General features: G+C 34.4%; 1 protein-coding gene across 1 annotated transcript in view; it reads left to right on the plus strand.

Annotated features, from left to right (window-relative positions):
- LOC148946199 (cleavage and polyadenylation specificity factor subunit 1-like) overlaps nucleotides 1-17,105 on the plus strand; it is a 93,579-nt gene extending 76,474 nt beyond the window's left edge. Inside the window, exons 13-19 of the mRNA XM_089097864.1 lie at nucleotides 1,580-1,738; nucleotides 3,463-3,615; nucleotides 7,337-7,513; nucleotides 8,248-8,380; nucleotides 9,624-9,764; nucleotides 11,865-11,994; nucleotides 16,871-17,105. Coding sequence (XP_088953990.1) covers nucleotides 1,580-1,738; nucleotides 3,463-3,615; nucleotides 7,337-7,513; nucleotides 8,248-8,380; nucleotides 9,624-9,764; nucleotides 11,865-11,994; nucleotides 16,871-17,057 — 1,080 coding nt within the window. The 3' untranslated portion in view covers nucleotides 17,058-17,105. The remainder of the gene's footprint in view (nucleotides 1-1,579; nucleotides 1,739-3,462; nucleotides 3,616-7,336; nucleotides 7,514-8,247; nucleotides 8,381-9,623; nucleotides 9,765-11,864; nucleotides 11,995-16,870) is intronic.
- The last annotated feature ends 8,635 nt before the right edge of the window (nucleotides 17,106-25,740 follow it).

Consider the following 25,740-nt stretch of genomic DNA (forward strand, 5'->3'; position numbering starts at 1 on the left):
GTCTCAAAATTTTGATTGAATGTGTTTGGGGGAATGATGGGCCTGGGGGGGGGGCTAGTCGCCCTCCAATTACTTTCGACCATTAAAAAGGGCACTAGCCACTCCAATTTCCAATCGAATGACCCCTTTTCGAAGTTTCTACGACAACTCCTTCGACACGAAGTGCCCGGGTGGAGAAAAAACACATTGTGCCCACATCGTTCTTTACTTAGGCAGTGCGAGCGCGCTGCATATGATTAGGTTTTGGTTTTGTTGTCTGAATCTTTATTATTTTGAATTTTACTTTAAGCAAAAATTAGTAGCTTGAACTTTGCTACTTGCCTGCTTTACTTTCTCCGGGAATCTTTCCCAGCAACCATGGACACTGGACTATTTACAAATGTGTCCGAACTGTGTCCAGCAGCTACGTTGGCCGCTTTTAATCAATCCCTATCCCAACGTCTGTTATTCATTCTTAAACTGCCTCAAGGCTTAAGTTCCAACTTCAACGTTTGCCTATTTCAAAATTAAATAATGGGATTTTGGAGTCCCTACGAGATTTGTTTTATTGAGGTTCTTCTGGAAATTCCAATCGGTGGAAAGCTGTAAAAAGCAACTTTTCAGTGTATGATTTTGACTATCGCGTTTATTTATGTAAAACCTTGAATTCGTTTGTGGATCTTTGTTAAGTACTACAACTGTTTAATAAATATATTAAATTGAGAAAAAAATTGGTCAGAATCCCCCCCCCCTCCACAAAACCTGCGTGTTTCATTAATGACGTAAGTAGTACAATTTAATTTCTTTTCATGGGACCACTTTTCCTTTTTCGGGGTTAACATGCAACTTCTGGGGAATATAATATGAAATCTAGCTCATGAAGTGTTTGCATTTATGGATTGTTTTGATTGACAAGGAATTTTTCCCAATTCTTATTTGGTCTGAAGTCTCCATTTGACCCCGTAAGTTAGGGAATAGATAAACTTGTTAAATTTTCATATGCCTTATGGTTGTTTTTCAGGTCTAAGTTTTTATAACCATCCAATTGTTCTAGAATATCATTATTAAATTAACTTGCATCTTGTTTTTTTAAGTTCATAGAATCCTATATCACAGTTTAATTTTTGGTTATCATTATCACTCTGCAATCAATATCCAACTTTATTCATGTACAAAACTAAAACTAATTACTGTAAAAAGATGCTCGAGTTCAGACACTTACGTAAGGATATGTTGCAGCTGTACAACTTTGGAAAAAAAAACGAAGAAATTGTTATTTTTTTCTATAAATATATAAATTGCAGAGACATTCGCAAAAACTTTAGATTCCGGGAGTGGGCCGGAAGCCCCTCTCCCCCTCGTATTTACTTGTTAAACTATTATCCGTAGTTAAAACAGTATGTTGACTATCATTTTTCAAGCAACCTTGTGACTTCGAGCCGCAGGCGTTTTAGATCATGTCATTGTATTTGGTTCAAATATCAAAGAGTTTAATATTATGACCTTGCCCTATTTTATCTTAGGGAAGCACAGAGGACTCTGTTTAAGATCAGACTGTACTTATTATCTTCTTAGATCCTTTTTAGGTTATTTTTTATAGGCAATCCCTGGTGCTAGCATGACTATGGATGACTGGGAAACTATTACTTGCTTGAAGATTGTTAGTCTGGCCTATGAGGGTCATGCTTCAGGAAGAAAAGACTATATTGCGATAAGTACAAATTATTCCTATGGTGAAGATATTGTAAGCAGAGGAAGGGTAAGATGTCTTTCTATGGAAGTCTATATATTAATATGAATCGAGTCTAAAACTTTCAAAATATAAGCTGTCGAACATAAGCAGATGACATATTGCATTCATGTGACAAAATTTAGCCAAAAATTAATAGAAAGACGATTAAATTTTAGTTTGTATCCAATCTGGGATTGAAAAATTCCATGTGGAGAACTCATAAATGCTTCGTCTAAAAATGAACGAGATTATCCTTATAATTTGTTATTCGACTCAATTGAAGTTTCAAGTACTTATTTTCGGTTATGAGTACGTAAGACCGCTACATAAGTATAAGTCACCCTACTATAATACGAAGGATATTTGTCTAGTAAAAGCTGGGAGCCTCGAATTACAATAATGCCAAGTGGATTTTGTTCCCATTGAATTGGAAGGGAAATCAAATGTTTTCAGAACGCTTTAAGTCTACCGTGATGCTGAGAACTTGGTAATTGGAACTTAATAATTAGTACTGGTTCATAAATTAGAACTTAGTTAGGGAATGTAATTACAAATATAAAGTTTAACTTATGTTGGGGTAATGGAAATAAAGGAGTTAGAAAAACTATTTGATTCACTCAACTCCTGATTCTTTTCTAGTACGATATTTTATTTAAGTAGATATATAAACGGATCTGTTTTAGTTTTTTTTTTGGGGGGGGGAAGTCCTCTGTTCAAGATGACTAGAAATTGGATTAAAAGGCATTTCAAAAGTGTGGTCTAATAAACACTAAAGGAATAGGAAATGCATACATGTTTCAAGAAATTGAAAAATTAACTGAATTGAAACTGGTAGCTTTGAAAAATATAAAACAAGAGTCAAATACGAATTAATTTTACTTCCATGTTTATCTACGAACTCGCTAATGTATTTTATTTTACAATGCCTCTACGGTGTGTATTTAAGATTAGAGGCTTATGCTTACAATACTGAGAGGCTTCAAATCTTGAAGAAAACATACCATGCCATCTTCTTTGAGCTCGCAATTTGAGCCCGTATGTGAGATGTATATTCTCGTCCGTAATTTTGTGTATGTTAGCTCTTAATGTTCAAATAAATCATTCTTTTTCGTATATTTTTATGTTTGTTTATTTTGGATTTCCTAGGAAAAAAGAGCCGTTGTAAGAAATTGACCCATGGCACGTCATTGATTCTTTGATTTTACGTTTTATCACAATTTATAATTTTCATTTTCATACATATATTTTATTTTTTATATTTTACTTATTTTATAATAATTATATTTCATCATTTTATTTTATTATGTAGTTTTTATTTTATTTTTATCTTCTCAATTTTAAAAGGGAAGTGAAAATTGCTCAACTCATTACAGATTATAAAATAAACTATAAATAAAATACTTTTTATTATTTTGTTATTTTATTATACTTTTTTTTATATTTTGTTTTTGCATCATTTACAAATATTCATAATTTGTATAAATTTTCATATTCATAAATATGTTTTTATTTTTCTATATTTTAATTATTTTATAATAATCGTATTTCATTATTTTATTTTATCATGTAATTTGTACTGTGTTTTATTTTTTTATCTTTTCAACTTCAAAAATGAAGTAAAAATGGTCCAACTGATTTTATATTATAAAATAAACTGACCATAACCTAATGTTGTCTTTATCCTTTTTCCGTTATAACATGTGTGGTTTACGATATTTTATCAGAAAAATGTTTCATTTTGTTTACTTTAGGTAATGATCATGGACATTATAGAAGTCGTTCCAGAACCAGGTCAGCCGCTAACCAAGAATAAACTAAAAACTATATACTCAAAGGAACAGAAAGGACCTGTGACATGCATTGGTCACGTTAATGGGAATCTCATCACTGCCATAGGGCAAAAGGTATTTTAAATATTTTTTCGCTATCTCATTTTGTCTTTCTTTCTTTTCGTTGATTTTTTTTTTTAATTTTACTTTTTTGTGTATCCAAAATGAAATGGATGACCACAGAAAAGGAGTGTGTCTATGAATTGAAATTATAGTAATATTTTTAGCCAATTAATCAAAATTTAGACTTTGATAAAATATGTGTTAAGCTTTATAAATTGTCAGGGCTCAACGTTTGATATATTTTAATGTGATACGTTATATTAAGGGGTATTATGTTTGGTACAGTATCCTTTGTTATGTTTCGAAAAAGCATTAATTTATTGTCATATCTTATTGACTTGTGAACCTCAACTACTCTTATAAATCTTGTTTTTATTCCCCTTGTAGAATTTGAATGTCTAAGCCTCACAGAAGAAAGCCAAGAAGCTCACAAAACTCGAGGATATTACAGACCATCGGTTCCTCATAGCCTGTTCCTTCAACAGATCTATAACATCTGCATTATTCCACCCAAATATTTTGTCTTCAGCTTACTGTGCTGCTATAAAAACTTCATAATTTTTAGACAACCAAAAGAAGAATATCGGAACATCGCAGTTTTCAGGCATTGTAAAGCTGAGACGGGTTGAATTGAAGTTATCAAGTATTTTACAATAGGTTGTATAGGTTACATCAAGACTGGACTGGGTAATCGTAGGACAGAAAAAAGTCAAGGCATGGAGTTCAAGTAATTGAAAAGCTCGTGTTTAACTAGGTGGGCATGTGTACATGAAAAAACTAGTCATGACCCTCTGACTAGACACACATTGGTTAAGATAGTTTTTGAACTGGTATACGTGCCAAGAGTCATAGGCTTGCTGATCAAAAATAGGCAAACAAGGCAAAGCCACCTATGGTCTCAAGAAGAATTTAAAAGTGACATAAGACCATAAATTTGCTTGAAATAACAGGCAAACAATCGTTTAAAGCCATCTTTATCTTTCAAATAGTACCTATTCGTTGCTTAAGCTCAGCCCCACATTCTGAAAGAAATTTGAATTTTTCAGACATTTGTGAAATTTTTGGGTCACTTGCCTGAGACTCTTGGCGGGTGGGCGCCCCCGAGTACTGTCTCAAACTACTCTCTCACTTTAGCTCTTGTTCACAAATGCCCAGTGTATCCAGTCAATTTTCCAATAGTATCTATTCATTGTCTCAGCTCAGTTTAGCAATCTGAGCTAATTTCCACTTTTTCAAGTTTAGGGTCACTTGCCTGAGACTCTGGGCAGGTGAGGTAGGTACCTCCAAAAATTGTCCCAACTTCCACTCTCGCCTTAGAATTAGAATTGCGCATCGACATCTTAAAAAATGGTCTACTAACATCTGCATTATTTCACCAATTATTTTATCTTCAGCTTACTGTTCTGTCTCACCACACCTCATTCAAAACGGTTTCTCAACTTTCACAAATATTTCAACTGCGATATGCTGCTATTGACTGAAGATGCATTTGCAACTAGACAACTGCGATTAAACTTTCTTAAGAATCATTTCCTCCTGCCTTCAGTTGCAACAATTAGAGAATGATAGATTTTTTGTGGAGTGTCCGGAAATGTAATAAAAAACAGAAGAAATGCGCGAATGAGGTTTTATAAGGCCGTCGAAAATACTGGAGGAAAAAATACGGATATTTCGAAATGTTTATGGGTTTTTTCGTTTTGTTTGTTTTTATTCGCTTTGTTTCCTTCACATTATGTTCAGAAAATGTGAACGTGTATTCTTCTAACTGTTTTTATGCCGCTGAAGACCCTTTCGAAATATCTGTATTTCCAGTATTTTCTTTGGCCTTCTAAAACCCCATTCTCGCTTTTCTTTTCTTTAGTTTTTTTTTTTTTTGTAATGGCAGGCCAATGTGATTAACGAAATTATCTTTAGAACTAATAGTGCTCTGTCAGCCTGTTATATTTGGTAAATTTGTCGTCTTTTGTTTGTAATATTTCAAAAGTCATTTTACCAATTCGTTACTTGGATCATTTTTTACCAGCGTAAATCAATAGAAGCTACCCGATGGTAATTTCAATGTCTGGTAACTTTTTTGGTCTAGGCTGATCGGACACATTCCTAATTTTGTTATCCTTTGAATATCCTTGAGTAAGGAGTGACGCGGCTCAATAGTAACCGAAACTCTAAAAACAGAATTTTGATACCAGTAGATATATCAAAAGAATCGGCTTATTTTGCTGATTCCTTATATAGAAGATCCATTAAGTTTAGCGGTAACCATCAAAGGCTAGGAGCCAGAGAAAATTTGCCTGTTTTTCAATAAAAGGGGCAAAGACCCTAAAAGTAAAAAATCTTAATGAAAATCGCACTATCAGATTCAGCGTTGCAGAGAACCCGAACTAAAACAGCGGTTTAGAGGTTTCAATCTCGTATCTGGAAAAATGTGGAATTTCACTTTCTTCCAGAAGAAAGATGACGGATCTATGTTTGTTTGTTGTTTTTTCGCAGAGGTGATTGTATCTACCCAATGGTAATAGAATATCGGAAGAGGGTTAATTCTAACGGATATTAATAGTTCTAGTGCCCTTTTTAAGTGGCAAAAAGATTGGAGACACTAGGCCCCCTCCCATGTCTTTTTTCCCAAAATCGTCCAATCAAAATTTTTATTTTGTTCAGAATAGTTTAAAGGCCTTCTAATAATGCCTTGGGAGATAATATGACCCCCTCCCCAGCCCCTGGGGAAAGGTCTGAGTTATAAAATTTGCCCACTGTTTACGTGTAGTATTTTTTTATTGGGAAGTATGCAAACATTTTTCGGATGGGGGAGGGGTGAATTTTCTTCTGGAGGGATTTTCCAAGGGGAGGGAAGGTTCTTGTGGGTGAACTTTCCAGGGGAAATTTTAAACTGGAAGAATTTGCCAGAGTTCCTTTACGAAATTCTTTTTATTCGTCTTAATTTCTCTTCGCGACACTATATCACTCGTGGAGAATTTTCAGTTTTCACTGGGGTCGAAGTGTCTAGAAGATCTTTCCGTGGGGAGGGGGATTTCTGCGTGGAGATGGAGCAGGATTTCCTGGCATTATTTAAAAAATGATCAGCAATTAAATAAAAGAAACACGTTTTTTTAAAATAAAATTAAGGAGCAATATTAATACTTGAAACGAACAGAAATTATTGCGTACATGAAGGGGGCTGTCCCCTCCTCAATAACTTACTCTTTTCGCTAATGTTTGAATTTTGTCCCAATTCTTTAAGAATGACTCCTCAAACATAAGGGCCGTTTAATTAGAACAATAAGAAGCTTTTTAAAAGGTCCTAAAAATTGTAGCGTAAAGATGGAGGTGTTGAGGAGGGGGCAACCCCCCTCATACACATAATTTCTGTTGCGTTTTAAGTTTTAATGTTGCTCCTTACTTTCAGTTGAAAAACTTGTTTTCTTTATTTAAGTCTCATCTTTCCATTTTCTGAAAATATAATAAATAAATTGTATCGTGCAGCTTCGCCCTGCAATAGTTATCTATAAATATTTCATTTTTATTTTTTAATAAAAAACTTCTTCCGGATAGCATAGATTTTTTGTATTTTACTTCTGAATATTAATTGAAATGTCAGATACCTATTAGGCAATTATGTAGGTGCAAGATTTGCCGGTTTTTTCTTTGGTTGGGGGGGGGGAGGGTAACTTGAAAAACGTTTATTTGAAGCAAATTTTGAATTAGCAGAAAGTTTCAAGGCGAATTTTCTTTTTAGTTATATGTGTGGCAGCTGAAAGACAATGACCTAGTTGGGACAGCCTTCATTGATTCTGATGTATATATTCATCAACTGGCAACAGTAAAAAACTTCTTGTTGGTTGGGGATGCCTTCAAAGGAATCACGTTAATTATGTATCAAGAGAAATATCGAACTCTTTGCGTTGTTAGCAGGGTAAGATTTATTTATTTGTAAATGCGCCGTGTGCTTCATTTTTTCCATTTGTTAAGATTTCAATAATAAAAAAAAAGGGTAAAATAAAAACAGACACGTAAATGGTTTAAATAAGTAACAAGAAACAGAATCACCTGGAAGCAAAGAACTATTTAAAAGAATATCATTCCTAATATATGCCCTTTTTCGAAATATAATCCAGTAATTCAAACATCTCCTTTTTCCGTTCTCTAGAAAACCAATACGTAATCCCCGCTCAATAAAAAGTTTCTGAGTAACGAAAATGATAGTTATATAAAGATTAACAAAGATTAACACCAAGTTGCATAAGTTTGGTAGTTTTTGACAACATTTTCAGAATCTTGTTTTTTTGTACTTTGTTCAAAAGTTTGACACTTGTATTTATTTTATTTGAAGCCTATACTTATATATATATATATATATATATATATATATATATATATATATATATATATATATATATATATATATTATATATATATATATATATATATATATATATATATATATATATATATATATATATATATATATATATATATATATATATATATATATATATATATATATATATATATATATATATATATATATATATATATATATATATATATATATTATATATATATTTATTTATATATATGTTTATTTATATATATATTTATATATATATATATTTATATATAATATGAATTTATCTTGGTTTTACCTAGGGCCCAAGGACAATAGAAACTTTCGCAGCCGACTTTGTTGTAGATGGCTCTGAGCTTGGTTTCCTTGTGTCCGACGCTGAAAAGAACTTAGCTGTATACATGTACCTTCCTGAGGCCCGGGAAAGCAATGGAGGTAAGAAAATATTTTAAAAATTGATATTTGATAATGCAGTTAAGCTGGTGTGCCACTGAGAATTTAACAATATAACCCATTTTTTTTTTCAAAATCCCAAGTTTTGAAAAAAAATCCCAAATATTGAATGATAATAAGATGTATGCTTAATATACTTTTTGAAAGAAACTGGTGCCTCTACATGTGCCCAGTATATGAGCCTCAGGGGGGTTCGATTCCTGGTTTCACCAATCCTTTCGCTTGGTGTAGGGCTGCCATGAGTTAGGGGTACTTACGGTTAAACAAATTCCTACGAAATATCTGAAATTTTGCAAATAAGTTATATTTAATATATTGTCTTTTGCCAAGATCCCAAACTCAGGACTGAAATCTCAAGATCTTTAATAAAACAGCGAGGAGTGGCAGTACTGCAACTGAGGATCAAAACTAAATTTTTATCATGTTATTACCATGGTTAGGCTCTGGTCAATAAATAATCGTTGGTACTCTAATGCCTCTGGTTTATCAAGACAATTTAAGTTCAAAAAATATTTAATTTGTTTTTGAGTATTTCTGCCAAGGATTTGAAAGTTAAGTTTCGCCTAAGTCGATTTTTTACTGAATTATTTCGGAGGGGGGAGGTGGGGAAGACCTCATTTCGTATCGGTCCTTCCTTCGATACATCACGACTACTCTTGATTGCTTACAAAACAAAATCTAATTTAGACATGTCGTTAACATGTATATAAATTTAGTGCTTTTTACTTGGAAGAAAGAGGCAGGGGAGGCTACTATTTCTTTCATGTTTTTTATTCTAGGTGGCTGAAGCAAAATTGGCAAAAACTTGGCGTGAGATCAGTATTTGACAATGATTAGTCGGTTAGTAGAGACTAGAGGAATTTGTAAAAGGTTTAGTCCTCTTCAATAGCGTTTTTTCAAGTGCCTTTAACTCGTGATAAGAATGAAAATCTCAGGAATATAATGTTGCAACTGTCACAGATGGGGTAGAGGATAGAGTGCAACCAGATTTGAGGTATCTCTAATTAGGTATCATGCTCTAAATACTTTTAATTTTATCGACACTCTAAATACTGCTGCAAGAAGTCTATTGAAGTCTTTGGCAAAAATCTTTGATCTGTTTAAGAAGTTTCTGAACCAGTTGAGTTACATATCTGGCATGTAATGAATATAATTGTATTTACAAACGTAGATAAACCTTTGGGACTCCCTGAATTCTCAGAGTAATTTAACCTTTTTTTCCTAGGTCAAAAATTGGTACGTAAGGGAGATTTTCACATCGGCCAACATATTACAAGTATGTTTAGAGTGCGATCCCGGATTATGGATGTAACTGGTGATAAGCGCAACGTGTCGCTTGCCGAAAAGAAACATGTCACATATTTTGGTGAGTACACAGTGTAAATGCAAATGTTCTCTATGCATCGCTGCCTATGGTCTTTTTGGAGTTTATAATTCAAAAGTATGCAATATATATTTGGCAAGGAATACCTATAATTTGTTTCCAACTGAAAGCTTTTTTGGGATTTGTAGGACTATGGGAACCGTTTTATTGTTTTCTTCGGAAATACTTTACTCTTTTTCAAGTTAAGCGATTTTCCAAGCAGTTGGTGCACTCTCGATTCTTTTTTTTTTTGGTAAAATTTGCGTTTAAAATCCTGGTTAAAATTCAATCTGGGAGAATTGCAGCAACCAGGGAAGTATACTTCAGCGCACAGATTTCATGCCATTAAAATAATACAAATAGTTTGGTGAATATTCGATTCGCCTCTGAACCGGTTTATAGTGAAAAAATGCCTGACGAACTGTTTAAATAATTAAAAGTTTTGAGTTTAAGTACAAGTATGACTTTAGTTTCAAATCGAAATTCGTAGTTACCTGAAAAAGAGTTATATAAAGGAGGGTGATCTTCTCTACTATAATTCTTCCGAAAGATTCTCTAAAAATTTGGGATAAAAACATATATAAACAATAGGAGTCTAAAATTATGCAATTTATCCTTATGATCCGGATATTTTTTGAAAAAGAAAAGGATGCGCTTCAGCACTCAGATGTCATGTCATCCCGTTAGAAGAAATAAGCTGTGTTTGATTCGTTTCTGTTTCGGTTAAGGGTGGAAAAATTAGCTGGCAAAATTGTGTAAATAAATAAAGGCTTCTAGTTTAAGCACAAGTAAGACTTAAATTTGTGTTCGAATTGCGCTATTATTTGAATTAGGAATCATAGAAAAGATAGGATCCTCTCTGTTATATAATCTGTCCGAAAGATACTTAAACAATTTGGGAGTAAACAAATATAAACGAGAGGAATCAAGAAACTAGCGCTTACAACTTACAAGATAGAGTTTTGTTCTTTAATAAAGGACTAGAAATTTTACTGAAAACGCGCAACCTAATAAGGTATTTAGTTAATTTTATCTATTTGAGATATGTTTTTTAGATAGGTTTTTCAAAGAAGGCTTTTTCCTATGGAAATCTCTAGGAGTAGGATACTACAAAGGATTCCCCATTCAATCATAATCCTGCATTCGTTGTGTCATGACACCCCATTCGCTGGGATAATTTATAAAATTCAGATTATCTTGTTACAAAAAAGATCTATACTAAAGAAATGATTTTTTAAGTACAATGCATTAAATACTTTTTTTGAAACTTTTGAGGCTGCTGGTCGTTAACCCATAAATCTTACGGGCTGCTTGCTCAAGTTAAAGGTTAGTTTTACAAAATAACCCTGGGAAGACATTAAAACACTTTTCGCCCCGTATGTCTTCTTCTTGGTCCCTTTGTGGATTTTTTCACAATATCTGAGCGGAACAAAATTAAATATCTGTTTTTCCGTTTTTGCAATTATCTTCTGCAGTTGCCGCTTTGAAGTCGCAACCGGTGCATTTCGAGTAGATATGGCGTTTTTGACATTTCTTCAAAAATGTACAGCTTGTAGACAGGTTCCGTAAGTGTCGAGATAATATTGTCGACTTTCCACTTGATTGTACAGCTTAATTGTGTTGCCTAAGTAGCTGTGATATTATTCTTAGCTGTAAGTTTTTTTCTTCTTTATTGATTCTATTTTTATATTATTTTTCTGTTTTCTTGTACTCTTCTAAGCGCATTTCATTCATGTAAAGAGGGTTGAAATAAATTATTATTATTTAAGTATAATAGTAAAGAGTGAATTTGTCCTTGTACCTATTGTCTGTATCCACTTTTGTTCCCGTTCCGTAATAACAGTATGTTCATGTCCTTCGACCCAATAAAGTGCGTATATTAGTTCTCTTATTGCTCTCTTTCTCTCTCTTCCTCCTACTCTCCGTTCGCTATTATATATTTTTTTATTTGCTGTTCCTTTTTTATCCCATATGTGTTTCTTATCTGATTTGCTTCGTTGCTCGGTAAAGTTTTCGTTTCTATTGTGGATTATCTTAAGTCGTGTATAGTTATTCCTTTTTGGTGGAGCTTTTCAAATAAATCGATATACTTTTATTTTTCAGCAACTCTGGATGGTTCTATTGGATATGTACTCCCATTGGCTGAGAAGACTTTCAGAAGATTACAAATGTTGCAGAACATTTTAACTGTAACGATCCCTCCACATGGTGGTCTCAACCATAGAGCATTCAGGTACATTTCAGTCTCTAATAGCATTGATTTGTTTACACACTAGCCAAAGGTAGTCTATGATGATAGGCCTAGGAAAAAAATAGCCTACAACCTTTGATCAAAAATAGTTCGTCCAATTTCTTAAATGCAATATAAGAAGTCCCCTTACCCCTGCCCCTCCTCTAAAAAAAGAACAATTTTGAAAGTTTCATCTCGATCCCCCGCCGTGAGGCAAAACAAAGTTACTCTCTTGTGATGTTTGGAAACCAACTGCACTATTAATGTAAAAGCACTCCGGAGACATATTGCCTTCAGCTAACCGGTGTTTAACCTCACCTGTTTTTCTGGGTGTTTCTGAAACATGCCAATTGTATATTAATATTATAGCTTTATAACATGAATTGTATATATTAAACATTTAAGGTACAGATAGAAGTCGCCTCTTCCCAAATTTCGTGAACTCTCTTTTTTACTATAATACAGAAGTTATTGTATAATTGTTATTATAGAATCCAGAAGATATATTTACTCTTAAACTCAAAATTTTGATGTTTATTCCTAAAGTATAATGTAAAATGCTGCAAAATCTAATCACAATGATGACTATATTATACAGTGTAAAATATTTCTTAATAAACACCTTATTTTGAATTAAGAATTTTGTTTTCCTTATGAGTTTTACACAGGTTATGATTTGAAATAGAAGTCGCTTCTTGCCGAGCTTCAGTATCTTTCTTGTGTTCTGGGAAGACTGCTTATCGTCATTTTTTAGGAAAAATCAAGGACATACATGTAATGTTTTCGCTGAATTTCTATGAATTTCTGTATTTATTTACAAAACACAATTTATAGAATTCTGTTTTGCCAAATTTGAAGATGAACCTTCATTTTTTTATCATTTTTTTCTTTGTCGATAATTTAAATTTCTAATGAATTTGAATTTCTTATGAATCGTATAGCTTATCTTAAAGTATCAAAGACACTAAAATTGAATCTTATTCTTTAAATTTGTTAAGTGGAGACTTGCACATCCGTGAGACTTGCACATCCGTATACGTCTTAAAAAATTAGAAAAACATGGGAACACAATTTTTAATAAAAAGGACCTTCATAAGCAGTGTCATAAAATGATTTTTGGCGAGACGAAATTACTAATTTGGCATAGCCCGTGTTATTAAATTTATATAAAGGGAGATGCTTACTGTTTCTTATTAACTAGCTTTGTGGCTTTGGTTTCCCTTTTTGCTGATTGATGAAACTATATTCATTTTGCTATGACTTATTTAAGTCTAAATATATTTAGACTATTTTGACTATGTATAAATATATTTAAACCATGTTAAACTGAAAATTTTAACATGTATTAAGTTTTTGTTCAAATTTTCAGCCAATTAACATACGGGGACAAAAGATTTTAATAATCGCGTGCCAATTTGTTTAGAATTTTGCTTTTAACCAAATAACATCAGCATAATGCAAAGCAAAGTATAACAGGAAAAGGATTGTTTGCTATCTTCACAAAATCAACAAGATTTTCGGGAACTAATTCTGGAAAAGATGGCCAAGAAATCCAAAATTCTGACTATTTTGCTTATTTTGATATCTCTTGCATTTTAATCTAATAATGGTATGAACAGCGAGTAAGATGGGATATGCCTACAATTAATTATACACTAAACTGTTTCGTGATGCTACACATAATTTCTAAGGTTGTCATCTTTCGTTAGTTTTTCTTGACATCTTAGAACTTTTTTTTTTGCAGGCTAGATTTTATTTTTAACGCAGATGTATAGGACTAGTCTTCTAAGAACTAGAACCTAGATTAGTTAATCAAGAATAAAAGTCAACGATTTTGTGTATTTTTTAATTTTTGTATTGCAATCAGCTACAATTTGTAGAAATAAAGCGCCTTAGCTTCAAGGAAACTGTTTAGAAATGAAACATCGTCGAACACATTTTGCATTTATCTTATTTCTTCGATAAATCGAAGCATAAATAATGGTGTATAAAAGAGGTGTTTTCGCAAATATTGTTAAAGATCCCAATTTCGAAATGCTATATTTTTGTTCTATTTTAATGTATTTTCTCAATACAAGTTTTGAGCCTTACTACATTATGCTCAAATAGTGCCATGATAAGTAAGCAAGAAGACGTTAAGTCGTCTGTATTTGCCAATAAGCCCTACACTAAGAAATGAATTGTAAGGTTGTCACTGTACATAACTTTTATTTGCATTTTTTTTAGCTTGTACTTTTCAAGTTTTATACTACTACTACTAACAACCCAACACCAAGCTACCTGAGACCAACACAACTACGTACGCTCTTCCTCCGTCCTAATCTGTTTAAAGCCTCCCTATTTACACCCTCCCAGGAAGTTCCCATTTCCATTTCACACCCCAACAGTGGACGACCTTTCTTTTGTTTAACCCTAGACGGTTGGCCGAAAAGGAAATTATTTGTGCAATATATCATCTTTCATCCGCAGAACGTGTCCTTGCCATCTTAACCTTTCTCTCATTATAGCCCTAGAATGCGGGATTGAACTACATTTTTCGTATAGCCTACTGTTTGATATACGGTCAGTCAGCCGGGTACCCAAAATAATCCATAGGCAATTTCTCTGGAAAACATGTAGCAAATCTTCCTCTATTTTTCGGAGCGCCCATGCTTCAGGACTGTACTTGACCACTTTCCTCTCTGTAGCTTCCAGTATTCTAATCTACGTTCGCAGACTTATCTTCCTATTCTTCCAAACTTTTTTTTAACTGTGAAAAAAAAAACCTGAGCCATGGCTATTCTACTTTTAACATCTTCACTGCTCCCACCGTCTTTACTAATAATAATACCAAGGTAAGGGAAGCTGTCTACCTGATCAGTCTTTTCGTGACCCAACGTAGCCTTTTCATTTTTCACTTATTCCAAGCCTTAGCGATATACTCTTCTTAACACTAATTTTCAAGCCCATTCTAGTACCCTGAATTCGCAAAACCTCTAAAAGCTCATTCATTTTACTCTCACTTTCATCTAGGATGCTTAAATCATCAGCATAATCTAAGTCCAGGAACGTTTTTCTTCCCCGTTTGATTCCGTGTCCTCCCATTGCCTTTTCTGCGCTCCTTAAGACGTAAAACCCATCAAAATGATCCATATAAACGGGGATAGAACACAACCATGCTTAGCTCCTAATTCAATACGAAACCAGCTACTAACCTCATCTCCTACCTTATCTGCATCTTTTATACCTTAACCTACATCTTCATCGGCTCTTTTGTGACGAAAAGACCGCTTCGCGTGGTTTTTGTCGCCTTCTGTGTATTACGGTTGGTATCTCTATCTTTGACCTTCGCTTTCCCCGGGTCTTCGGCCGTTGCATGTCGGTATTCAAAGCCGAGGCTTTGCGAGCGAATTTATGGTGTATTTCTATAGTGTAAAACCATTCTAATAAAAAAACAACCATCTTATTGGATCCAAGATGCTTCTGAAAAACCTGACGTTTCTAGCTTGATTATTTGATCTTTTTTTCGCAGTGTACACACATAAAGACCAACGCTTGATTTCATAGATAGATGGATAGTTATGCTAATATCAGGACTATCTGTTACTGAAATGTTGTAAAACTTTAGATTTGAACGTTTTGAAAGTTTAAAACATTTTGGAGTACTTTCTTTGTCTTTCGAGTGATTTTTGGTCGCAGTTTTGATAATAGCAACTTAAAATTATAACAATCAATTATTTGATTATTAGATTATTGCATTTAAATGAAGCTGTTTTGGATCCATCTCCTGCTCCCTAATGTCTTTAATTCAAGAAAATGCCTCTTGTGCTAACATTATTGAAACATGTAAAAAGCAAATTTCTAAAGCTTTAATAGATTCAGTCTTTTTATGTCCCTTGCACACGTGTTTTGGTCCCCCACGCCGTAAATAAGAATTAAAAATCAGTAACGCTACGGTAACATCGAAATTTGGCAAGAAATAAAAAGTTATAAAAGTTCCAGGATGATTGGAGCGTGAACAATTCATTTCCATCCATTTATTTGTGTTCTTTTTGCTTGGCTTATTAATAACCTCATAGAATTTTCATATCTTCTTAGCCATTTCTTCTTCTTTATTTTTTTGTAAAGTATCAAGTATGAAATCATGCGAAAAAAAACAAGGTAAAAAAAAGAGAACAGGGAGAATATGCTAGTATTTGAGGTTTCACTCAGTAAATTCCACAAGTATGAAGTTTGAAATCATGTGAAAAAAGGTAAAAGAGAGAAAACAGGGAGTGATATGCTAGTGTCTTCCTATCGTGGCTATCACACGGACAAATAAAATTGAAGAGAGACTGGAGTTATAATCGAACTGGAATTTCTTTTATAATCGCAGCACCAAATACAAGTTCCGATACGTGTATTTGATATTGATGATGACCTTCAAGTGAAAGTAATATATACTGACATTATTTTGAAGTTTAAAACATTTCGTATAATCTAACTGTGAGTAAGGAGTAGTTTGGCCCAGTAGCAACCGAAACTCTCAAAAAAGAATTTCAATAATAATTAATGCGTCAAAAGAATTGGCTTTTCATATTGATTAAATAAAAAACAGTTTTTTTTTTCACTGAAAGTGATATGCTAGTGTCTTCCTATCCTGGCTATCAAACGGAAAAATAAAACTGAAGAGAGGTCGGAGTTAAAATCGAACTGGAATTTCTCTGCCTTCATTTGTGAACTTTGCGGACGAGGAAAATTACATAAAAGCTTTAAAAAACATCAAACCAACCTAGTTATATTGAAAATTCATTTGAGTTTCGCCCAGTGATGAATTACACAGTGTACTTCTCATTTAAAATTCTTTTTGGAAAGGAAGCATCATTGACACAAAAGATAATAATTTTGTTATTCTTTTTAGGACTTATAAGCCACGGCATAAGTCGGTTAGTGGCCCAGCCAGAGGAGTTTTGGATGGTGATTTAGTAACTAAATTCCTCTATCTCTCACATCAAGAAAGAGTTGAAGTATCCAAAAGACTTGGAACGAAACCAGATGAACTAGTTGAAGATCTAATAGAGGCAGATCGCTTAGCTGTTGTCTTTTAGCTCATTTTTTTTATTCCTTTTCAATGAATTCAAAGTGTACTTTTTCTATGTTTTTTTTCTTGTTTTCGTTGTATTGTCATTGGCGTGAAGGTAAAGATTTATTCAGGATTTTCTATAAAATCACAATGACAAGGAACTTTTACCTCCAGTGTTTACCCTTGTTCAGAACCTCGGGATTTGCAATCTAATCCTATGTTATTTTTCCATTTTTTTTTTTTTTTGATTTTCTTGAAACTTGACCGTCTCAGTTTTTTTTTCACAGCCCCTTTGTAAACTTTGGATAGATTTATTTTGTTAGGGGTTCATAGTAGCCTGGGTTGCGTAACCTGCGACTTTTGGTTCTCTACACACTGCCATCTTCGTATGATTGACTTGCGCTTATTAGCCTTTGCACTGATTTAATTATGGCAGTGATATCCTGATTCACAGACTCCTCTTTTCAGTTAGAGCTCAACGTGATGTGGCAGAAAAGGAATAAACGTTATGCAATTTAAATGGAAAAAAAGTAGAATTAATTAAAGAAGTGACATCTTTTTTACTTGTACTTGTACTAGTTGCGGGACCAGACACGAACGCCTCACTCGGCATCTAGAAGACTACGTATGATTTACTCCCATTTGTTGCGATCTTGTGCCAGCTCTTCAGTAAACCGGAGCCAGCAGCTCTTCCACTTTCTGCCAAACTTTCGAAATCTGCCAATGGGGTCGAGGTCTTTTTTGGCAGTTGTCCAACAATTCTTAAAGTGACCGCCAGGTCGCCTGTGCCAATCTGGCAACGGGACAGCTAGAAGCACTTGCTTTATGATGCGGTCATTGGGTCTTCTAAGGACATGACCAAGCCAACACAGTCTTCTCTGTTTGACAATCATGGCGGCGGGTTCGATGTTACAGCAGCGGTGGTGCACATCAACATTTGAAATTCTGTCGGAGTATCGAATCCTCAGGATTTTTCGTAGACAGCGGTGGTCAAAGACTTCCAAATCATGGAGATGAAGCGCCTTGAGCGGCCAAGTTTTGACTGCATAGAAGAGTACAGATCTAACAGCCGCTTTATTGACAGAAATTTTTGTCTTCATGCGTATCTCCCGCCGGATCCACAAATGGTGGCGGAGTTGTGAGAAGATTGCTTGGGCTTTGTTGATTCTGTTCTGTACGCCAAGGTCACAGCCGCCACGAGGGTCTATTATTGAGCCAAGATAGGTGAAGCTGTCGACTTTTTCCAATTTTTGTCCGTAAAGCACAAGCTGATAATCCGACTGTATATTTAGGTCCATGACTTTAGTTTTGGTCGTGTTGATTTTCGCTAAAGTTTGACTCTTTCTCACAACTCTACTTTTTTTAAACAGTAAAAACTTTAGCGTAAAGAGCAAGACGTTGAGGAGAAGACAGCCCCTTTCATATACGGAATAATTTCTGTTCGTTTTAAGTTTTAATGTCGCTCCTTACTTTCAGTTAAAAAAACTTTTTTTTTTTATTTCATATAAATAAAAAGCTATGGTCGCAAATGAACGCATTGAACAGGGGTCGGCCGCAGTCACTAAAATCATTTTTTGTGACTTTTATTTTAGCCTGTCACTTTTTCTTTGAAATTGCCACTAAAGTCACTGTCTTTTGCCATTTCAAAATTTGATTTACTTAATACTTATTTCAGAGAGCTGGAAAGGTAATATAAAAACCAATTGCAGAGGAGGCTGTTGCCTGTTGAAAATTAGTAATGGTACTATTACACAGGAGTATGAAAAAAAGAAATAATTTAAATTCCGAAGCAACATCTTTATATGTTTACAGATTAATTTTGCATAAGTTATGCATTTATTTTTCATCACAAGCTTTTGATCTTGCCCTTAACCCTTATTAGTTGGACTGGTGGATACAGGGGGTGGGGGTGATCCCTCTCCCTCCATTTAGGTCTTGCGCCCTTCAAATCAATCACAACAAACCCTTATAGTTAAGTATCAACTTATAGATTCTCAGTCACGCAGTATCAGTTTTTTTGTTGAAATGTCCCCACTTTCCCCAATAAGTCCTATTTGTTTTTCCTTTATTTGATTTGATATATTCAATGGACTGAAATCGATGTAAAAACCGTCGCCAATTCAAGTTCATAAAATTATATAGGTCCTAAAATCATACGATAAAACTATAGGATAGATGAAAGTATATGGGTCCTAAAATCATTTGTAAAATTGTATGGGTTCAAACTTTTTGCAAGTTTGTCTTCCCTTGCCCCAATTAAGCCGTCCAGAGCTTAAGGTCCTCGCTTAGAAGGAGTGTAAGGGCCCTCTACCGAATTTTGAAAGAATTCTGTAAGTCTGGATCACCCAAAAAGAGAGTAAAAAGAAGAAAATGACAACTATTAATGATAACCTCAGAAAGTTTGCCTGTTCGTGGCATAATAAAATACTAATTGTGTTTTTCAATATTATTTGCTTTTCTGAAATGTGCATCGAAGAAGTGAATATAGTGAAAAATACACTTCGCGACATAAAACAAATAAAAATATGTTTTTAAACCTTTTTTTGACACCGAAATTCTTCAGTCGTAAAGTGGATGCCGTATCGATTTTTTTTTTCATCTCTCCCCCCCCCCCCCCGGACTTTTGCCCTCCAGATCTGTCAGTGTTCAGTTGCTGAAAAATTGAAAAGTGAAACACGGTTTTGTGGGATATGGGTAACAGTTACCACTCTTGAATCGGATTCTATTCTGAATAGTATTGGATTCAAATCAGGAAAAAGAGTTTGTTTAAGCATATTTTTACTCTTGGTTATTTTGGGCCGGGATTTTTCCTTTATTAGGTAACCATGATGTTTGAAGTTGTACTGTAGTAGTACAGTCTTGTTATTTTTGTTACTTTCCTATTTGCTTCTTATAATGAATGTAATAAAAACAACAACAAATGAATGAAATATTAATGTTTTACTCTCCTCATCCACAGCCAAACTGGAGGACTTTCCTGGAGGCAAAATATAAAAAAAAAGTAGTGACTAGGACCTGTGCAGTCCCTGGACCTCTGTTCTGAATTCCTCTGAATAGTCACTTTTTGTCACTTTTTCTGAATGGAAAAGGCGCTAAAGTCACTTTTCTTGTGCATTTCGTTGCGGCCGACCCCTTATTAAAGAAGAAAAAGTCTTCAAAAGAGCTTGTGAACATTGGGAACGCGTAACACCCATGCAATGAAAGGGGTCCAGGAATTTGACGAGGAGTCGTTCAACTTTGTTGTCATCTTGAGGCATTTTTTTTTACTTAGCTGGCCTGAATGATGTGAGGATTTTTTAGAATGCCAGAAAAAGAAAGGCGTCCCATACAAAAGTTTCATTCAGCACGTCCTAACAAGGTGGCTGACGTTGGGTCCTCCTGTTTGCTGAGCGATTGATCAGTGGCCGGCACTCTTGGAGTATTTTTTGCATTACGTGCCATCGAAGAAACATTTGAAGAATGTTGCGTTGTCAGCGGAGTACCTTAAGATCGTAAGCTACCTAAAAAGGAAAGATATGCTTGCAGAACTCGAATTCGTGTATTCACGAAGCCGATCTGAAGCTTACTTCTTACTGTTTTTGCGAGACTTCTGAAACCCAATATTATCATGTCTGCTGCAGAAATTTCTACCAGTTTGCATGAGAACTTAGACAACTATTTGCAGGACACTATTGTAGGGTTGCACTTCGGCTGAAGCTTACCTTTCAGCCGTGCTTAAAAACTTACTTCTCACTGTTTTTGCGAGACTTCTGAAACCCAACATTATCATGTCTGCTGATGAAATTCCTACCAGTTCGGTTAAGAACATGGACAACTATTTGCAGGACACTATTGTAGGTGAGCAGGTTGAGTTTGCGTTATATGATCAGGAACTCACCTTGGCATAAAGACAAGGGTTTCATCAAAGGTCGCGAAGGCATTTCCAGGCAATCAAGAAGTGCCCCATCTCTTCTAATAGCCTTGTCGAAAGGCTTAGGTGCCTGGATCCCACGGAAAAGAAAAGAACAATAAGTCTATCAGATATAGATGTGCTTCTTCGAGAAATCTCTGTATGAGTAATTGTTGACGATGTTAGAAGTGAGTGGATATTGCTGCAAGCCGATAACTTAGTAGAATCAACACCATCACACGTGACCATTAGTGGCATCAAATCTTCTCAATGATGGATTTTTTTTGGTGGGCAAAAGTGTATGATTTTGTCCAAGCTTGTAAAAGCTGCGTTGGCATTATCGCACAACAGTACTGACGTAGAGAGGGGTTTTCGCTGTCAGGAGGACTTCTGCTATTGGAAAGAGCCCCCATGCCAGACAGAGTCCTGAATGCGAACCTGTGTGTGATTGAAGAATTGAACATATACGGAGGCAAAACAGAAAGGTTTTCTATTCTCAAAGAATTGTTGACTTTGGCTAGGTTTCGCTAGGCTAGGTTTTGAATAGAATGGCTATCTCAAAATTTCTATTAGATGCATTTCGGGACAATACGATTTGTGTGTGTGGAGGGGGGGGGGTAGCTGCCCTCCGATAACTTCGACTCTTAAAAAGATCACTAGAGCGTCTGACTAAAAATACGATGAGCCCCCTCCGAAGTTTATATAACCATGCTTTCTATCAAAACCTTATATGCCCCCAGGGCATAAATTATAACCCTTACCCTGAGGAATTGGGAGATTTGTTATTCTCAAAGACGTAATATCCAGACCTTTCAAATACGTTGAAAAAAATGGCTATATCAAATTTTGATTGGAAGTGGTTTTGGAAATGATGGGCGTGGGGGGGGGGAGGCGGGCCCTCTGATCACTTTAGACTAATAAAAAAGGCGCTAGTCCTCACAGTTTCCAATTGAATGAGCCCTTTATGAAGCTTCTATAACAAAACGTTCGATAAGAACCTTATATGCATCAAGGGCATAACTTACGACCCTTGTCCTGAGTGCTATGGGGGAGGCTTGTCATGCTCAAGGACATAATTTCCAGACCTTTCAACTACGTTGAACAAAATAGTCATATCAAAGTGTTGATCCAAATGTTTGGGGAAATGATGGGCATGGGGGGGGGGTGATTCTCCCTCTTATTACTTTCGACAATTAAAAAGGGACTCAATTTCCAAGCGAAAACTTTTTACTACAACACTTTCTGTAAAAACCTTATATGCTCCAGGGTATAACTTACAACTTTAGCCCTGAGGACTGTAGGGGGGTTTGTCATACTCAAAGACATAATTTCCAGACCCTTAAACTACGTTCAACAAAATGGCTGTATGAAAATGTTGATCGCAAGTGTTTAGGGAAATGATGGGCGTGGGGGGGGGGCATTTGCCCTCCGATTGCTTTTGACAAAATTTTTAAAATTTTGCTTGAATGTGTTCGGGGAAATGGTGGGCGTGAGAGGGGGTTAGTTTCCAACCAATCACTTTCGAATGTTTAAAAGGGCGCTAGTCCTTTCAATTTCCAATCGAATGAGCCCTTTTTGAAGTTTCTACGACAATACTTTCTATGAAAATCTTAGATACCCCCAGGGCTTAACTTACAACCCTTGCCCTGAGGGTTATGGGGGGGGGGGGGATCATCCTCAAAGACCTAAAAGGTCCATAGTGCTTTCAATTTCCAATCAAATGAGTCCTTTTTCAAGTGTCTGCAACACTTACTATAAAAACCTTATATGCCCCCAACCATAGCTTACACCCCTTGCCCTGAGGATTGTGAGGGGGGGGTTATCATCCTCGAAGACCTAATTTTCAGAATTTACAACTACGTTGAACAAAATGGCTATCTCAAAATACTGATTGGATGCGTTTGGGGAAATGGTGCGAGTGAGAAGGGGGCAAGTTGCCCTCCAATCACTTTCAACTATTGAAAAGGGCATTAGCCCTTTCAATTCTCAATCAAATGAGCCCTTTTTGGAATTTCTACGACAACGCTTTCTATAAAAACCTTATAAATGTTCCAGGGCATAACTTACATCCCTTGCTCTGAGGGCTGTGGTGGGGGGGGGGGGGGTGTCATCCTCAAAGACCTAATTTCCAGAACCTTTTACTACGTTGAACAAAATAATTATCTCGAAATTTTCATTGGATATGTTTGGGGAAATGATGGGCGTGAGAGGGGGTTTAGTTGCCCTCCAATCACTTTCGACTTTTAAAAAGAACACTAGCACTTTGAATATACAATGGAATGAACCCCTTTCTATAAAAACTTTATATCCCCCAAGGCAGAACGTACAAGCCTCACCCTGAGGGTCATCCTCAGGGTGACCTGAGGATGACCCTCACTTTCGACATATTTTCAAGGTCTTTCAACTACGTTGAATAAAATGGCCATCTCAAAATTTTGATTGGATGTTTTTTGGGGAAATGATGGGCGTGGAAGGGCTGTTAGCTGCTTTCCAATCGCTCTCGGATATTAAAAAGGGCACAAGCCCTTCCAATTTCCAATCGAATGAGCCCTTTTCTTTAAGTTTCTACGACAACTCCTTCGATCCGAAGTGCCCTGATCTAAACAAAGAAATAAACAAATAAATAATACATTGTGCAACATCGTTCTTTACTTAGGCAGCGAAATTGTGCTGCCTATGATTTAAGAATTGTTGATGATAGATTAGACATACATTGTACATAAAGACATTTTCTGTGCTAATGTTGCTTTACTTTTGAATATATCAAATAATTCGAACTCACAAATCCTGCTGAAGGAGTGACTTCTGCTTATAGTAACCAAAATTCTAAGTAACTGAAATTTTATATAAATTCAAAAACTAAAAAAGATCCGGTTGCAAAAGCGGACAAAAATATATATATATGTATATATATATATATATATATATATATATATATATATATATATATATATATATATATATATATATATATATATATATATATATATATATATATATGCTAGTAGATTGCGATATATATATATATATATATATATATATACTATAGATATATATATATATATATATATATATATATATATATATATATATATATATATTATTCGTGTGGGAAAGTACGGTTGTCACCACTTATTGGTGCAAAAATGGTGCTACACCACTTACTGGAGGGGAAAGATCCTGCTGGCGTCAATTATTATAATGGGATGCCCGCGCTTACCACAACGGTTCTGTAAATATGGGGTGTGTTAATACCCAATTTACAATATACCCTGCTTCAGGGTATGATAACGTGATCGAACGGTCAAATGGCCAAATTCTAAGGCCAAGGGTGCACCCGACTCGGGTCACCACTAAAACTCTTTAGCTATCTCCTTGGAAGGTTACTAACCCCGCTGTCGATATAATAATGACGGTACCTCGTAACTCTGTTCCTACCCTGTCTGGGTTCCCGGAAAAATAGTCTACATAGCTGTAGAAAATAGCTTACTTGTAATCTTCCAAAAGGTCACACACATATAACAAAAAAGAATAGACTCAATGTAACGGGGCTCAATTTAGACTACTCAAAAATAATATTCGTTCTGTACACAAACTTTGCATAGGGGTGGACCTTCGCTTGGCCCTAGTCAATCCTCTCAATTACCATTCAAAATCCATTCTACTTTTTCTTAATTTGATCATTCAATGGCTCAGACCCGGAAGACAAAAATAGAATTTACTTTAAAGCTTACTTATTACGAAAGAATCTAGCCCAGCAACGAGAGTTCAACTTATGATTAAAATCATCTTATAGGCAAATATAATTACAGAAAAGAAAAGAAACAAGGGGTGGAGCCCAAACATATATATATATATATATATATATATATATATATATATATATATATATATATATATATATATATATATATATATATATATATATATATATATATATATATATATATATATATATATATATATATATATATATATATATATATATATATATATATATATATATATATATATATATATATATATATATATATATATATATATATATATATATATATATATATATATATATATATATATATATATATATATATATATATATATACCCTTTTTTATTTTTATTTTTCACCCTTTTTGATTTTATTTTTCATTTTGTTACTTTCTCTCCTCTCTGAGTTTATTTGATATATATATATATATATATATATATATATATATATATATATATATATATATATATATATACAAAAATTAGCTATAGGGTCAGGGCTAAGCAATTTCTTCTGCTTGACAAATTATTGCCAACATCCACGACAATCTGATGACCACGAAGATATGATTATTATTTCTTGTCCCCTTCCTCGTACACTTGCGTTTTCCATTTTGTTAAAAAGAATATCAATGTTTAGACGAGTATCTTTATGTTATCTAAGCTTCCAAATTAATAACTTAATAACTCCAAAATTTAATAACTCAAATAACACAGCTGCGACAACTTGTTCTGTTGAAAAGACTGCCTGAAATTCAAGCCGATATTCAATAAAAGAAAAGAAAGAAAAAAACAAAAACGTGCAATTCAGACTTTGAACAAAGGTGATAAATTGTTTATGGGGTGATAGCTATTTACATTAGATTTATCTCCTTTTAATAATGGTATTACACGTGTAATTTTGAATGATCTCTAAGCCCTTGGACAATGGTAATAAAATTTGAATGGGGTGATATTATTTTAGATATACCTTAACAATGAATAATCATACTAAGAAGTCATTTAGTATTTACTTATGCAAAATATATTAGCAAAATAATGGAAATCTTG

This window comes from Artemia sp. Qi Xiang Cuo, chromosome 12 (genome assembly GCF_049724085.1).
Source record: "Artemia sp. Qi Xiang Cuo chromosome 12, ASM4972408v1, whole genome shotgun sequence".
Taxonomy (NCBI): Eukaryota; Metazoa; Arthropoda; class Branchiopoda; order Anostraca; family Artemiidae; genus Artemia; species Artemia sp. Qi Xiang Cuo.